This window comes from Xyrauchen texanus, chromosome 47 (genome assembly GCF_025860055.1).
Source record: "Xyrauchen texanus isolate HMW12.3.18 chromosome 47, RBS_HiC_50CHRs, whole genome shotgun sequence".
Classification (NCBI taxonomy): Eukaryota; Metazoa; Chordata; class Actinopteri; order Cypriniformes; family Catostomidae; genus Xyrauchen; species Xyrauchen texanus.
Genome location: NC_068322.1, coordinates 14,193,983 through 14,212,128, shown reverse-complemented (window position 1 = coordinate 14,212,128; position 18,146 = coordinate 14,193,983). Strand labels below are relative to the sequence as shown.

Genomic DNA, 18,146 nt, shown 5'->3' with positions numbered 1-18,146 from the left:
AATATAAATACATATATAATATAAAATCGCGAGGTTTACGCTGATAAAGTAGGAGGAAACGCGTCATCACAGTCTGTGAAAAAAGGTCTATTGGATCCATTAGGGTTTCCTAATATTGCAAGGTGTCAAGATGCGCCTGGAATTGCAGTTCGAATTATTGGCCACGCGGTGTCAGAGCGCCACAGGTTTTAATACAGCGTTCGATCAGCCGCCTCTAACACTGAAATTCGTTGGCCGACTGACAGCAACATTTGAACAGATTCAGGTGGTTTTTAGTTGTTTTCAGCATTTTCGTCTTCACATTAAGCTCTCCCGATAAAAATACATTCATAAAATAACACAGACCCTACATTAGATTGAAGGCGTCTGTTATGTTCAGCTTAAACGTTACAAAAAGGGTTTGCGTGTCTCAGTTTGCTTGAAGTTGACGTCTGGCTCTCCCATTTGTCTAAACCTGACAGAGTTGTTTGTTGTTTTTTTTTCTTTTTCTTTACGGGTTAAACTAGTTAATATGCATTTTTATAGATAAGAGCTTGATATTATTTTTAGTAAAACACTTAGAAATGCACCTCAATCAGTTTGTTTACAATAATAATAATAATAATGGCTAATTCTTGTAGGACTTTTTGTATTATAACATGTCATAGCATTTAAAAAAAAAATGAACGACACTTTATATTTCAACATGCTATTTTGATATTGAAATGCTTCATGTGTTTGGGTAAAGGATATTTAAATTACCAACACTCATTTGTCACACAAAAGCCAGTGAAATTAAAAACATGTAATCATTTACTCACCTTTATGTTGTTCCAAAGCCATATGACTTTATTTAATCTGAGGAATACAAAAGATGTTAGGCAGCAGTATTAGAAAGTAACTTTTTTACATTGCTGCTGTATTTGCCCCTTAATCAGATTTTAGCTGCATTGTTTACCTTTTTTTAGGACATTTAAAAAAAACACTGTGTGACATCCTTTTATGTAAAATATTTAAATTAATCAGTCCATTAATATAAATTCCAAACTAATTCAGTAAGGTTGTTAACTATACATTTTAGTCTGCAATAAATCATATTTTGTGATATGTATTAGGCTAAGAATAACATTTTGGAGCATTTATTTAGGGAATTTATTATGAGGGTATTTTTGCCCCCTACTTTTTTAATTTTTAGGGCATTTTTGCCCCAAGCCCCCCATTCCTTTCTGACCCTGTTAGGGAGCATGACAGCCTCATTCACTATTCACATTCTCTCATTTTATGGAAAATGGAGATGCAATGAAGTAAATGGTGTCTTGTTGGTGTCAATGGCATCATGTTGAACAACATGAGGGTGATTATATGATGACCGTATTTTTATCTGTTTTAATGCTTAACCTAATTGGCACATTTACCTCCTGCAGCTTGAGGCTTTCTCTGTTTACTCACTCCAGCATGGACGTCAGAGTGACCCCAAGACGGCACAACCCTGTGGACAGCATCTGCCGCAAGCTTCAGACCATCCAGCGGCGTGATCAAGAAATTAACTCGCCTTTTCAGATCCCCAAGTTCCAGTCCAGCAGCTACGACAGCCCTCACTCAGGGCTGCGCATCAACCTGGAGACCATCCTGAAGAACCGTGGCATCCGAGCTGATGAAGACTCTGACTCCTCTGCTGGCATGCTGACCCCCACTGCCTCCCATGGGCCGGGGTCTGGCACCCACACCCCTTATGTTCCCATCACCCCAGCCAAAGCCACCTACACCATCACCAGCATGCTGGGCAATTTAGGCACACTAGGGGAGAGGAAAACCACTGCACAGACATGTAGCCGACCATTTCTACACAACTGCTCCACCCCAGCAGCCCAGACTGGGGACAATTATTTTAATTTTACCCCACGTTACACCACACAAACGCAGGTCGAGGGGCCCAACACAAATATAAAAACTGGGAAAATCCCAACTTCTGGTCTGCTCTCATATAACCTGAACTTTTCCTCTGATATTTCTAACATGGACAGAAAACTCCCGTACCCAGCCCTTGTGGTGAAGAGACATTCACTGGGCGATGGTAAATAAACTACATGTAACCTGCTCCATCATTTTGAGTCACTTTTATCCAGAAACTTATTTTGAGTTTTATGCACTAAAGTAAAAAGTAAAGCAATTAAAATGGATTGTATCAGCCAACATTCAAACATTATAATTCTGCAATGGAAATGACACAACAATTATATCTATTTCAAAAGATGACGTAGTTAGCAGCTGCATTATAACACAACAAATGTTTAGTTCCTTTTTAAATATTTTCTGTTATAAATGTTGTTCTCTCTTTGTGATTACATTAGTAACTGAAAAGTGAGTTTTTGTAAATTTATTTGGTTTCTAAACAGGATCTCTGTTTCCCTCTGAGCCCAAGAAAGCGAGCATGGCAGAGGTCCGTCTGATTTGTGAGGAAGACCTGTTGGACACCATTTTCCAAGCCTGTGATACACAGTGCAGAGGTACTGCACACACACACACACACACACACACACACACACACACACACACACACACACACACACACTGTTACCTTTCTGCTTTTATGCTTCTGTACATTTGAGATACTTTCAGGAATATTTAGTGGTGCATGCCAAGGCAAACAGCACTATTACTATTGCTCATACTTGGATCAGGGATTTGAACAAACCGCGGGTTAAAAGTGCTATATGTAATATTTTGACTGCACTAAATCATAAAATGAACATAATATGTCATTAGAGAATTAATCAATAGTATTTCAACACAACCGGGTTACCAGATTTGAACAAGTTTGCAGATGAACAATGCTGCATGCTGCAGACATGGAAGCCAGCAAACAAACTGGATCATAGATAACAGATTCCACCCAACCTAAAAAGTCTTGCCATCCGTCTAAAAACCACCATGACCAGAGGCGTAGTAAAACAAGGATGTATATTGGAGATGCCTTTGGAAGATGGAGACAGCTTAAAGCCCAGAAATCCTTTAAAACAGATGCTGAGTTGGCTCATTTGCATGTCAACATTCTGGCAACCCGCATGAGCTTCGAGTCTGGGGCGGGGCAGACATTTTCTCATTTCAGTCTATTATGATGGACATCACTTCAGTCTATTATGATGGACTTCAGATGATGAACTGATGCCAACTCCAACCATAAGACATGGGATACTTCATATGCCATTGTCTTGGATTTAGGATGGACCACACCGAACCTCACCAAAATTACCAGCCAGGTTGAACTGCGATGCACCTCACTGATCTCTGCCTACATTACCTCGGTCTATTGATGGACTACGCTCTTGAAATGGAATACATAGACTATCAATTGCCAACAAAAGCCTTCATCAGCCAATTAACAAGGACAATTGCACCTATGTGAACTTCTGCAGTTAATCCAGGATGAACTTAAAAGACATTAATCATTAATCTTACAGTTCATACAAAATGTATATTTAAACACTGTCCCTTAACACTTAGTTCAATCATTTTAAACCATGACTTGCACTATACATAATCAAGTGATATTGGCATTATATTCATGATGTGAGCCAGAGGGGAACTGGCCCCCACAGTGAGTCTGGTTTCTCCCAATGTTATTTTTTCCCATTAATCAACATCTTATGGAGTTTTGTGTTCCTTGCCACAGTCGCCTTCAGCTTGCTCACTGGGGTTATTAATACAATTATTATTTAATTACTTATTTTTAAACACATTTCACAATTGTATTTTATCTAATTACACAATGATGATTCATCGACATTATAGACATTACAGTTTTATCGTCTGTTAATGCCTGATCTTCTGTAAAGCTGCTTTGAAACAATGTGTTGTGAAAGGCGCTATACATATAAAATTGACTTGACAACTCTCCAATATTTTGAATTTGGACTGCAGTACCCATTTTAAACACTTGTTGTCAATCTTACATATAGAACCTTTAAGTGAATCATCTTTATAAGAAAAAAATCACTGATTTAACAGCATAACAAAAATGTCTGCAAATCTCGAGCAGTAGAAATGGTTTCCAGTGTTCACACCTAGAGGCAAAGGCCTTTATTGAAGACCTCCTCTTTCCTTTGATCATGCATGATGTGTCTGGCCTGATGCGCTATCTCAGGCACTTGAACCCCCAAGCCACCAGGGAATAAAGCCTTTTTTATTCACAGCCATTTGTGAAACACATGTTGTAAGGGATGCTAGAAGCAGGCTTTTTGTCCCTCTGTTACAGCGCTTTCTGTATTTTTTCCAAATACTCCTTGAATGTGCTCAGACACAGAGTGACTCCGAACAAGTAGGTGTTGATGTAGTTAACTACGCTGTTTGTTTGTGACCACAGGCCTTTATATGGTGTGATGGCATCCAATAGGATCCAAGTGCTCGGTGACTGTAGCGACTGTAACAATAGTAACACAGGGCCCTCCTCCGCAGGTAAAGTTTACGTGTCGCACATTGTGGACTTCTTGAGACACACCACCTGTCGCAGTTCAGAGGACAGTGGCCTAGAGGAGTTCTGCAATATGCTGGATCCAGAGCACAAGGACATTTCCATAGACCTTGACACGTACCATGGCATCATGAAGGAGTGGATAGATGACTGTCGCAACCAGGGGTATGAACACACACCCACTTCATCTGACACATCAGTTTTTTGCTTTAGAGAAAAAAGAACCGTAGGCTGACCCCTACGGTTCAATCTGACATGATTTTAGGTTAAAAGGGTAGTTCACCCAAATATGAAAATTCTCTCATCATTTACTCACCCTTATGTCATCCCAGATGTGTATTACTTTCTTTCTTCTGCAGAACACAAACAAAGATTTTTAGAAGAATATTTCATCTCTGTAGGTCCTCACAATGCAAGTGAATGGTGATCAGAACTTTGTAGCTCCAAAAATCACATAAAGGAAACCTAAAAGTAATCCATATGACTCCAGTGGTTATGTGAAAGTGAATTTGGAGATTTAGAGAAAAAAGAAATTACATTTTTATCTGTTTCTTACCCACACCTATTATATCGCTTCTGAAGATATGGATTTCACCACTGGAGTCTTTTGGATTACCTTTGTGTTTTCTTTGTGATATTTGGAGCTACAAAGGTCTGATCACCATTTACTTGTATTGTATGGACCTACAGAGCTGAGATATTCTTCTAAAAATTTTTGTTTGTGTTCAGCAGAAGAAAGAGAGTTATACACATCTGGGATGACATGAGGGTGAGTAAATAATGGGAGAATTTTCATTTTTGGGTGAACTATCCCTTTAAGATTTATAGGAATGTTTAAGGGAAAGTATACTGTATGTTTTTGGTGCTGTAACTGGTCACTATTTATCAAGTTTTTCAAATATTTGTAATAATCGTTTTGCTTCACATGTTCATTTTAAATGGTCCTGCACAGTGACATGAGTGCAAATATTTAATATAGTCTCTCAGTTAATATGATTATAAAATCTGAATGCATAATAATAAATATTACATTCTTAAAAAATAATTAGGATAATTATAATTAGGATCATCGTTTCAAACAATTTTAGAACACTGCAGATCAACTTCCCAAAAGTATTAAATGTCACCTACCTGTTTATATGTGTGCATTTTCCTGAGATTCATTCGGATATTTGTATGTGTGTGTTTTTTTACAGAGAGACATCCGATCTGATGTTCTGTGTGGCAGATCTGCAGCTGAATAACCAGAAGCTCCAGGAGGAGGTTCGTAAACTGAATCAGGTGTCGGAGAACATGGAGGACACCAACCAGAAACTTATCGAGGAAAATGAAGAGCTCAAGGTTCAAGCCAAAATGTACAGACTTGTGTTGCTTTCTCACTTCTTTTCCTTCCTGTCCTCCCCTTACAACATATTTAATAATATCCCTTGAGCATCAATAATGTTTGCAGTTACATTCTCTGTACATAACACCATTGTGTTCTCTTGTCTCTTTCCCTTCTCTCCTGTGCACCCCTACCCTCAACATTGCTCCTGCAGGGGGCTGCAGTTATTACAGAAGGAGAAGATGCTGAAAGAGGAAGTTGAGGAGATGAACTTGAGCCTGACGTCCTCTGAAGAGAGTCAAGCTCAAGCCTCAGCTCAGAGAAAGCAGCTGGTGAGGCTCAAGATGCAGCTGCCTCTGACTGCTGCTCAGATGTTATTGATACTCAATGGTCTCATAAATTAATGCGAACAGATAACATGTAGTATGTTAACAATAATGTAAACTTTCTTTCCTCTGTTTTTCTGAAGGAGCGAGAAAACCAGTGCCTCATATCCAAGATTGCAGCTCTACAGGAGGAGGTATGGGCCCATCCATTCATAGATCCATGCATCCATTCATCCAGACACTTATACACATATACCAGAGGTATAGTCCACTTTTGAGTTGCCCCATTTGTCTTATCTTTCTTCCTTCACAACCTTCCTCTACATTTTGACTTCATTCCATTATAAGAACATGAAAGTTACACTGGATGAGGAGGATCTCCAGAAAAAGATGATTGACCTTTGTGACCTCAATGCTGACCTTCAGGTAGGCCGTATTTTAGAGTATTCACTAATATTTAGTCTTGTATTTCAATAAAACATTTAGCTTAATATTTAGCCTGTTTAGCTGTGCTTTTATTCACTGAGCACTATGCTGCATTTACTGATTGCACAGCATCATTTTATTTCTTTATTCTTTTACTATATTCATATTTGTAACTTTTTTAATGTTTACTTTATTACTTTTTGTTCTTATTTTTTGTTCTTAATTAGCATTAGAAATTATTTTATCTGGTATTTTCTTTATCATTTTGATATAAAGCACTTTGAATTGCCTTTGTCTATAAAATGTGCTCTATAAATAAACTTGCCTTGCCTTGGCTACTGGTAACCTTTTACACGCTCTTCTTACACATTCAGGTCCAAGTTCATTCATTTGATGCAGTTCTGGCCGAGAAAGAGTCAATAATGCAGGAGGTCAGTCCGTGTTTCACATATCCAAACCAATGGTTGGAATTAAACATATTCTTTCTTTATGGACAAATAAAACTGATGAACTTTACAGAATAATTTACATTTGATTTAATCATAACTTGGAATAGTTCAGTTTTAATCATTCGTTTAGTTTATAAAATCTGCAATCATGTAAAATGCATATTTGTTCTGTGTCATAACAAAACTGACCTCTTCCTCCAGAAAAATAAACAGATCGATGATCTGAAGGAGGCCATTGTGGAGTATTCCTCAGTTACAGAGGTAATCCAAAAAAAATTCTATCACTGTTTCTCTCTCTTTCTCTTTTGCTAATATCTGTTCATTTAATGTGTATTTTATGTTTGCTTCACAGTTGCTGAGAGCAGAGAAGAACAAACTGGAGCGTCAGATGCACATGATGCTGCCTGATATGAGCATGTAAGAGCTCTTTGAAACACACACAACCCAGCAAGGCAATGACAACATTAGCTGGTCAATTGACACATCAGTTGTACATCAGCAGTTCCTTTTACATGCTCATCTGACTCTGTTTGTTTGCAGCCCGGGTCTTTCACTCTCATACAGACTCAATCTGATGAGTTCAGGCTCTCTTCAGACAGAGCTGGCACTGGTACAAAATCCCCTGGAGGTTTGCTGTGTGTGTGTGTGTGTGTGTGTGTGTGTGTGTGTGTGTGTGTGTGTGTGTGTGTGTGTGTTTGTTTATTTGTTTGTCTGCAAATCTATTGTTGGTCTTTGTCCCAAACATGTTGAAGTGTATTTTTCTCTCGACTCCTACCAGCACTCATCTGTGCTTCTCTGTCCCCCACTCTCTCTCCCTCTCCACTTCCACAGAGCACACTCTGTAATCCACACCCTTTCTGCTTTACACCAAACTTCTCACACAAACACACAGGCCCTGTTTCCACTTGATATAATCCAAACACAACTGGTCAGCGGAGATGTATTTATGTTTCCGCCTGGTATTACCATGTGTCTCAAACGCATCTCCTTTGACCACTTGTGTATGGATTTCGAGGGGAAGGTCTCTGATTTCATGACGACATCAGTCACTATGTCAGTGTTTTTCTGCATGAAAAATAAACAGCCAAATGTGGTTTCCATCTGTTTCACTGCATGTTGATAACAGACACACTCAAGGAGATCCATGAAGTTCTAGTGCTTGTATATATATTCGCTTTTTCAAATTTTCAGATCGGATGGTTATTTCCATTTAAACACACACATAACTGGCAAAGTTTAAACTATTGTTTCAGTTGTTGATTGAGAGCCGAGGGGTTGTGCTTCACTGTTGTCTGGGATGCGTGCCGGACTTATTCACACTTCACACCTCAAATGCGATGTGGTTATGGCTACCTCCATATGTGGTTTCAGTGAATCCCATCACAAATAGTTTTGGACCCGGTTTCAACCTGTATTTAGCGCTGACCTCTTATGATCAGATCACCGAAAACGTATCTTAATATCAGGTAGAAACGGGGTCAAAGAGGTATTACAGTGAGTTTATGTCTACACTTGCCGTGTATGGGACAAGTGTCCCCCAAGGGCAATGCCCTTTAGCAGCTATTTTGTGAGATATTTCATCTAATAACCTAAATAAATAAAATATGTAGACAAATATTGTAGGAATGCGCATTTTACAGTAAACAAACTGTATTAAAAGTGCAAGAGGCTCTTTTCAGCTGAAAGGCAGGACTTCCATTCCTATAGCCACCATATTTATTGTTAACATTTTTCCCATTCATCTTTCTACAAGTGGTCTGTCTCCTCCTTACTCTGTCTCTGCTCTCAAAAACTGAATACTTCTTAATAAACACAGCTAATATTATGTGTGTGTAGGGTTTGGAGCATCTCTCCTCCTCTGTCTGTTTTACATCTTCTCTGGATGAGACTTTAGATCGTGAAGTTCTTCTGCTCCTTCAAAGCCCGACGCCGGAGCAGTTGTCTCTGGAGTTTAAAGCTCTGATCAGCAGACTGGTAACCAAACTACCCACCCATCACACAAAGCACAAACTTTAATAAATAAAAAAACTACCTGCTGTGCAACCACAGTTAGACTCATGTTAAAGGTGCACTTAGTAATCATTATTATAGTTCATTTAGCAATATATGTATAAAATCATAACCACTCACATGAGATTAAGACTCCAGTAATTTCAGTAACCTTATAAAAGCTGATTTATTCTACATGGAGAGGGTTCCCTCACGGGGGCTTCCATGTTACACTCACACGACCAGCCTAAGGTGTCACTGTAGGTCAAACATGACTCAAAAACAAAAGTTACTGAGTGTACCTTTAAATGTGCTAGCTCTTCATCACCAGTATCATGTTGGTCCATAATGTAATAGATTGTTCATTGTGTGTCAAACATGAATCTTTACAGAAGAGAGAGTTTAAGCAAGACGGGGTGACCCTTCTCACAGCACTCAGAGGCCTTTCAGAGAGCACAGAATCTCAGGAGGCAAATTCTGTCCTCAAGCTGCAGGTGAGAATTATTCTACTAAATCAAGTTGTAGTCTTGCCTTTTTATGTCCTTATGAGAGTTTGATTTACTTAGTGTGTTTATAGAAAAGGATGGATAAGATATATTTTTACTTACATGAAAATAAACGTTATGCATATAAAAGGAAAGAGTCAGTGGTGAGTCACATTAATGTTGGTTATTCACACAGGCTTTTGAAAATTATACAAGAACTTGCTCAGTTTCCCTTCTCTGAGCTTTTACTTAGCACATTGCATAACTCTGCCTGGCTGAACATGGTTTGTGTGTTCAGTGGACCTCATCAATACGTGCGGCCAACTAAATAGGTTGATATTGCACTCACTCGAATTCCCATGATGCACGGGGCAGTGTGCTTGGTCAGTTACTTTGAGGTCTTTGCAGAATTTTGGTGCTTGATTGAAACTTTAATGATCTTTCTTATCATATCTAGTAACATTTTGCTGGTATTAATGTATCTGCCAGTGCTTTTTGGGAGTTTTTGGGAGTGTCAATGAGACCCATTGTTGAGTTGATAAACTGCTGCAGGGCCTGGAGGTGCAGCTTGAACAGAGGAGGAGTGACTGGACCCGCAGTCTGGATCAGTTGGACCAGTACACAGACTCTAAGGAGAAGGAGCTTCTGAAGATGGCCAGCAACATGCAACAGTCCCGTACAGAGATCCTGCACCTGTCTGTCAAGTGAGTGGACTGATGCAAGAGATGGTTACAGAAACGTTTTTTTTTATCATTCTTTAATAGCACTTGATACTGTTATTATTAGTTAGACTTTACTTTGGAATAAACACAATACATTTTAATTAAGTAGACTTTAAGGAGTCATTTTAATAATTGGTCATACAATAGATAGGACCTCCTTGTAGCCCAGACTGTATCAGAAAGTAAAGAACAAGCTTTTCAGATCTTGCAAAGGATTTTAACACAGTAAATTCAAATGGAAGCATCAACGATTTCAAAACAGTGGAATGATTATGGGGTGAAGCCTTACCAAATTAGTCCATCTCCATGTGAACATCACTAGAGGCTTTTGTCAAGGGTGGGTTTTGGTTGACCTATCACACCCCTCATGCTGTTTGTGGTTCATTAATGAGCAGTCACTAATCTGACATAAGACCATTTATCAAGGCTACGGCACTGTGGATAAAAGGCAGCGTGGTTTTTTTGTCAGGCTGCTGTGAGGAATCAGGCAAGTTAGGGGATTGGAGTGGTTAGTGGTGCTCTGCAACTGGGGTAAAGGAACAATGGAACACTGCATGGGCCTGCAGATTGGGTACAGTATGTCCACCTCATACTTCAGTTCAGACCTGCGCTGAGGATGTTTGATGATGTTATTGGTCAAGTTTTAGGCTTCTTGGTGTGTCGGTGCATTATGGTCTACAAGTTAGGTTCAATTTGATCAGGTTAGTGTCAGAAAGCAATATTTTGCACCCTTTATTAATTATTTTTACATACTTTTTAACCATATTTTAACACAAGAATACACTGTGTGTCATTTTATTTAAGTAAAATAAAATTTTCATCAGAATGGTTGGAATAATAAATTAGGCCTAAAATAGAATTTTAAGAAATGTACCAGAAGATAGAGATAAACAAAGGAATTTATTATGGAGGCATTTTGGCCCTTTGTTTTTTATTTTTACATTTGTAAATTTGTATTTTTTTGCCACTTTGTGTGTCTTTGTGGCCCTGAGCCCTCCTTCTTCAATTTGGGCCCAGTGTCAGGGAAAGACTTTTTAGAGTTTGCAGTGGATTCAGTGCTTTCTGGATGTGTTTTTAGGGTACAAGAGCAGGAGAATCAGAAGCAGCAGTTGCAAGAGGAACTTGACCGGCTGAAGACTCCACCAGACAACAGAGAGGCCAGCAGCCAAACACCAGATCACCTACAGCAGGTACAGAGCATCATCTAACACTGCTTTCGGTGCTTGCACATGCTTAGGCATATGTGTGCTTTAAAAAAACAACAATTGATTCAACCTTAAGGCAAACAGAAATAAAGATTTTTGTGAGTTTCTGTAGATCGCAAATGGGTAGGCAAGGCTTTTGATCCAGTATGAAGCACACTCCAAACTTGACTTTATCTTGAACTCATCTCAAGATATTAGACAGTGTTGACATAGTTTCAGGACTTGATTCACTTTATATAGTTTTAGCAGCTTTTACTAAAATGTTTGTGCAGTCTCACTCTCACAGAGTTGCTGTCACCCACTGATTACATGCCATAAAAATAGTCCATATTAATTGTGTGCTGTATTATACAAGTTATCTCAAGCCATATCATAGCCTTATGTGAGGAACTGGCAGAAATGTAAGTTGTTATTCACTTATAAAGTGTTTGTGACTGGCATATCGATGTGTTGACCCAGATTATCATTGGTTCTTCAGTGTTGTATTTCAATGTGATGAGCCAATGTTTAATGAACATATAGCTCTAGAAAAAGTTGAGACTACTGCAAAATTATCAGTTTCTCTGGATTTACTATTTATAGGTTTGAGTTAAATAAAATGTTTTTGTTTAATTCTATAAAGTACTGACAACATTTCTCCCAAATTCCAAAATAAATATTGTCATTTAGAGCAGTGTTTCCCAACCACTGTGCCACTGTGTCACACTAGTGTGCCGTGAAAGATTGTCAGGTGTGCTGTGGAAAATGATCAAATTCCACAAAATTAATAAATGCATGAAAAAAACGTAGAATTTCAGGGCTCCAAACTCCTCATCTTGCAGAGAAATTTGTTGTTTTGAAAACATAATCGGTCACTTTTGTGATTGTGAAGAGCAATGATTAATGTGCAAAAGTGACTGATATTATACGCGTTAAGGGTCTTTCACATGACTCGTGTCAGCGCTGCAGAATACACTGAAGTTCATTGAAGTGACCAGTTGTCACCAGATCAAGACCCTGTCATGGCCATCTCCAGATCTGAACCCCATTAAAAACCTGTGGAATGTGATCAAGAGGAAGATGGATGGCCACAAGCCATCAAACAAAGCTGAGCTGTATGAATATTTGTGCCAGGAGTGGCATAAATTCACCCAACAGCAATGTGAAAGACTGGTAGAGCGCATGCCAAGATGCATGAAAACTGTGACTGAAAATCAGGGTTATTCCACCAAATATAGATTTTTGAACTCTTACGAATTTAAAACATTAGTATTTTGTTGTTTAAAAATGAATATGAACTTGTTTTATTTTCCAGCTGTCATTTTCTGCAAACAAATGCTCTAAATGACAATATTTTTATTTGGAATTTGGGGAGAAATGCTTTCAGTACTTTATAGAATAACAAAAATACTCAAACACATCCAGAGAAACTGATAATTTTGCAGTGGTTTCTTAATTTTTTAAATATAAAAATTCTAAATATGACTAGGGCTGTCAATCGATACATTTTTTTAATAAAATTAATTACATGGTGTGCTGATTAATAAATTGCAATTAATAGCATCTATAAATATAAATATCACATGATATGAGAGTGAAGCGATCATCTGTGTACCACAACTGCTTTCGGGTCCTTGAATAATGTATAATGTGTGAGTTAGGGCAGCCAGTGAACTTTCTGGTGCCCTCATAGGGTAAGATGGTACCCCCCTAGAGTTGGTGCCCTACGCAGACTGCATAGTATGTGTGTAGGGAGCGGCGGTACTGATAATAGAATATTGCACCATATTAAAGAAAAATAAATAACAATTTGCAAAACTGCAGCATCCCACAAATTAAAATAAATAAAAAAAAAGAAGGATGCTATTTCACATGTGCATTAAAACTTTATAATGTATATAAACAAATTGTATATAAATGTAACAATTCAAAACTAATACAATCTGAACAACATAATAAGTTGGCTCCGCCCTCCCTCACACATCTTTGGTTCATTGGTTGACACTGCATGTCTGATTGAGAGGACTGGTTCGCTGTCCTTTTCTGCATATTGCAGTGCTGTTTTGTGGTCCTTTCTGCATAACGCGGTGGCTCATTTTTGCTTATAGTGGCCCATTCAGCCCATTTCACGACCAACCCACCGGCCCGCTCGGTTTTCCCGATGACCAGTTGCCCCTGATTGGCCACAAAATGAGTCCGCCCACTGGGAAAATGCCCGGTATGCCAGATTACCAGTCCAGCCCTGCATGCAAATGTGCATGGAGAAGCCCGGGTAGCAGCAGGACATATATCTGCCATGGAAACTCTTCTGAAGGCAGCCCAAGATGTAGAAATAGCCCTGGTAGAATGACAAGAGATAACACCAGGTAGAGGATTCTGGGCTTTCTTGTATGCCAGAGTAATAACTTCCACAATCCAGTTTGACAATCTCTGCTTTGACAGAGCAGCACCGTTCCAATAACAAACAAATAGCTGATCTGTCTGTCTAAAATTGGCTGTAGCATCCGCAAATCACCTCAAGGCTTGCACAGGACACAAAGGTTGAGTCCTTAGATCATCAGACTGAGATGAACACTGAAATGCAGCCAGATTTATAGACTGATTTACAACACCTTGGTATATTTTCTTGATCTATCTGGCTGGTGCTGTGATAATCAACTAGTGCTTAAGCACCTCCCCAGGCGGTCAGGAGGAATGAAACCGAAATCTGTACAAGCTGCACATTACCTAGGCAATTGGAGTTTCGCTTAGTTCCCCCTGGAGAAAACAGGTGGTACTTCAAGCTTAATTCGCTCCGATGGTAGGAATATTCCGGGCACATGATTAATTGCATACATTAACACATTGTAACACATCATTTTTTATATAATCACACTGAATTAAAACATTAAATCGACAGCCCTAATATAATATAATATAATATAATATAATATAATATAATTTTTAAGCAATATCACACAAGAGTGCGATATGGCCCTACATCAGCACTGCTATGATTCGGCCACAGGCCGAGTGCCGTAGGTAATTACAGCAGTGCTGATGAAGGGCCATATAGCATAATTGCGAGTGTGATATTGCTGATATACAGCAGTTCAATGAACAAGAACATTTAAAAAAATTAGGAAAAACCGAGTATGGTCATAAAAACGCATTTTCATAAAAACGCGACGGATCAGAATCTGCCGTTGCTGGTACAAAACAAATGCGTCCAAGACTTCATTAGTAATTCAAAATGTTCACTTCAGAAGTGCTGTTTCTAACAAGTTATTGGATAAACAAGGAGAGGTGTGTGTGTGTGTGTGTGTGTGTGTGTGTGCTGTCTGTCTGTCTGTCTGTCTGTCTGTGAGAAAGAGAGAGAAAGAGATGGAGCATGTGCATTCACCTGTTCACCTGAGATGCTGTCAGTTTTCTCAGTGGAAAATAGATGTCCAAGCGGGGGTATTCTTCTCTGTTTCGCCGGTGCGCAAGTGTTATTCACTATGGAAACAGCGATGTCCTCCGCCATTTTAAACAGTTTGTTTAAGCATTTAAAGGTCAGCACTTGAGTTCTGTAATAAATCAGTCTGTTGTGTCTTTCATGTATTAGAAATGTATTAGTAAAACAGCGATCATGGAGCACAGTTCTATGTAAACAATGACTAACGGATTCACTTTAGGTCACCAACTGGCTCATATTACACACAAAAATAATCTTTTGCCACCACTTGCTGGCTAACATATGTAATTTCAAAAATAAAGACAGTAACTCCTAACAGATACACTTTAGTTTAGAACAGCATGAAGGCGGAGTGATACACAAACAGTGAAGCATCTGAGTGCTGATGGTGTCACACCATCTGTGCTCATGGAACATCTCTCGTCCAATCAGATTCAAGGACCAAAACTAACTGTGGTATATAATATAATAACTGCATACAGGTTTGGAATGACATGGAGTGAATATATAGACCTTATTCACAGCACCATCTTTAATTTTTAATGGGAATGACAACAAGGCTGTGAGGAATAGATTTACCATCTCTTCAATGACACAAATGGTATAAAGCTGTATAAAGCTTATAGATCACATCTGATTTGCCACAATTCATGTTGTCTGGAGTTCTTTGTATACTGAATGTTCTTGGACAGATTTTGTACATGGAATGATCCAAAAACAGTTTACTCTGCAGTACAGCCCATTGAAGACACTGTAAATCTATCCCTCACAGCCTCTGTCATTCCCATTAAAAATCAAAGATGGCTCTAGTGTGAATAAGGTCTAATGGCAGTTTTCTTTTTGTGTGAACTATTGTATTTGTGTATATAGTGTGTGTCCATATGTTTTCAGGTAGTGGAAGAGCTGGATGGCCCCTGTCTTGAATGGGATGAGGAATATTTGTTGTCTGAGTCACCTCCTTTACAAGAGTTCAGACCTGATCAGCAGATACTTCAGCAGATGCTTCAGGAGCTGGATGATGAAACAGAGCTGCAGGCCTTAAAAGAGGAGGAGGAGGACCAGACAAAAACCATGACGGACAAGATCCAGGGACTCATGGAAAGGACTGAGAAAGAGGGTGAAGCAACGCAGGATTCAGGAGTAGAAACGGAAGAACTACAAAGAGACACTACTCTCTCCCCAACAGCTCTACCAGATGACATCACTGAATTGCAAGGTGAGAGCTACATCATGAATCTATTAGGCTTGTTTTTACATAGAAGGATTTAGTGTAATTTGCGAACAGGATTATGTGGAAGTTCCAATAATAGTCTTAAACTGTACGCTTCATGACAAGATGCTGATTTAAGGTTTTAAATCCTGAACTAGAAACAAAGTAATATGGTTAGTTTTTCTTCTTTAATGGACCATTTGTTTAGACTGTAATAATGTGTTTCTACTTTTTATTTAGCAGGGTAAATCTTGCAGATTTATATTTTTATTTTTAATATTTTAATAATTTAATGTATATTTAGATCACTTTATTTTGTGTTATATTACCTAGGCATTGATTTTAAACTAGCCAGCGCTGCTGTGATTGGGTTTAATATTCAGCAGCTGAGGGAGTAACATAGAAATTAGATTTTTATCTTTTGTTATTGAAGCAAATGGGGATGAAAAAATCTAATTTACTATGATTTCCAATTCACTGCTATAGAAGTTTACCCCTTTAAAGTTTACTTCCACATTCCAAACGATTCTCATGAAGAATCATTCTGGAGGTGAAAAGTTCTCCATTTACTTCTCATGGTACTGTGCATTTGAGACCTCATAGATGTCATAGTGGTTCTGAAGCACATCCGGAGCACAATGAGTCTTCGTCAAAGGGTGTGTAATCCTTTCTTAATCCTCAGAGCCATAGAGCATGCAGCCATCCCTGAAAAGGTTCACTGTTGCTCCAGACCTTTTTTGGCTTTCCACCCCACAGATTCTACCATCTTTGGCCACACTCAGCAATGCAAAGTGAACCCCCTCCCCATCCTTCCTCACATTATTGCAGATTAACCATTAGAGGCTTGCAACTTCATAAACCCCATTATCTGATCATAAAAACTGAACATGACATTGAGTAATTTTAAGTTTACAAAAAGTGGGAAAAACAATAGGATTGTTTCATATTAATTTTAATTTAATTTAATTTAATTTAATTTAATTTAATTTGACCAATTGTCACACATTATACATACATTTCTGCATATACATGGTGAAATTATTTATTTTCACATATCCCAGCTAAGCTGGGGTCAGAGTGCAGGGTCAGCCATGATACGGCGCCCCTGGAGCAGATAGGTTCAAGGGCCTTGCTCAAGGGCCCAACAGTGGTGTCTTGGTGGTGTTGGGGCTTGAACCCATGACCTTCTGATCAGTAACCCAGAGCCTTAACCGCTGAGCCACCACTGCCCCTTTTTGACATACAGTCAGAAATATTCCTACCATCAGAGCCACATAGTGGACTTATTTACTTTCTCAAGACACATACTTTCTTAATACATGACTACACATTCAGATTCGTCAGTGCATTTTGTTCCAAAGGAAAACATTTTTTGTCTTAGTTATTTTTCATCAAAATTTGATAACTCGCACTGCCTCTGAAATAACATCTTTCCAGCTAACATCATCTATGCTGGAAATAATGTTAACTATGTTGTAGGTAATGCAACCTTTGTAAAATCTTGGCAATATTTTACACAATAATTTAATACCGGTTAATGAAATAAAGGTTATGGTAAATTAAAAAATAACAAATCTGAAAATTAAAAGACACTCTCAATGGTGAATTTGATCTTCAGCCTCCACATCCCAGTCAAAAAGTCTCCTCAAAGGTGATTGCAGATGGTGTTTCAGGAGAGCCGTATTCCTCAACATTCAACTGCAAACTCGCATTCAGGTCTGGAGCATTCTGGAATGGAGCATTGGTGTGGAATGCCCACTTTTCACAAACCAATCGATACCTGATGGATCGACCTCCCTACATTTTTTATTTTAAATGTAATATCCTTTTTCATGCAGAAAGGTGCCCAAATATTGAAATAAATGGGTTTGCGAATGTCATTTCATGGTGACTTATTTTTGCTCTGTTTCAGAAACTCCATTTGTGGGCGAGGCTGGAATGCAGAGGACTTGCGCATCTCCCAAGGTATACATGGGTTCCTCTCACCTCCATTTCCCGTAGACTACAAACTACAAGCAACCAAATTAATTTGTGTAACTATTGTAATTGAATGTCTTTCTTATGATGCGAGATCAGCCATTTTATGCACATTGATATTGACGATTTCAAAGCATCACATTCTTTTGATTTACAGATAAAAGCCTA

At 38.6% G+C, this 18,146-nt stretch overlaps 1 protein-coding gene across 1 annotated transcript in view; it reads left to right on the top strand.

Moving 5' to 3' along the window:
• Nucleotides 1-1,434: 1,434 nt before the first annotated feature.
• Nucleotides 1,435-18,146, top strand: part of lrmp (lymphoid-restricted membrane protein) — a 33,881-nt gene continuing 17,169 nt past the window's right edge. Inside the window, exons 1-17 of the mRNA XM_052121144.1 lie at nt 1,435-2,053; nt 2,376-2,486; nt 4,435-4,615; nt 5,647-5,805; nt 5,989-6,106; nt 6,244-6,294; nt 6,449-6,526; nt 6,901-6,957; nt 7,177-7,236; nt 7,328-7,392; nt 7,516-7,603; nt 8,812-8,949; nt 9,357-9,458; nt 10,002-10,153; nt 11,250-11,361; nt 15,683-16,013; nt 17,914-17,966. Of these exons, the coding sequence (XP_051977104.1) occupies nt 1,435-2,053; nt 2,376-2,486; nt 4,435-4,615; nt 5,647-5,805; nt 5,989-6,106; nt 6,244-6,294; nt 6,449-6,526; nt 6,901-6,957; nt 7,177-7,236; nt 7,328-7,392; nt 7,516-7,603; nt 8,812-8,949; nt 9,357-9,458; nt 10,002-10,153; nt 11,250-11,361; nt 15,683-16,013; nt 17,914-17,966 (2,475 nt within the window). The remainder of the gene's footprint in view (nt 2,054-2,375; nt 2,487-4,434; nt 4,616-5,646; nt 5,806-5,988; nt 6,107-6,243; nt 6,295-6,448; nt 6,527-6,900; nt 6,958-7,176; nt 7,237-7,327; nt 7,393-7,515; nt 7,604-8,811; nt 8,950-9,356; nt 9,459-10,001; nt 10,154-11,249; nt 11,362-15,682; nt 16,014-17,913; nt 17,967-18,146) is intronic.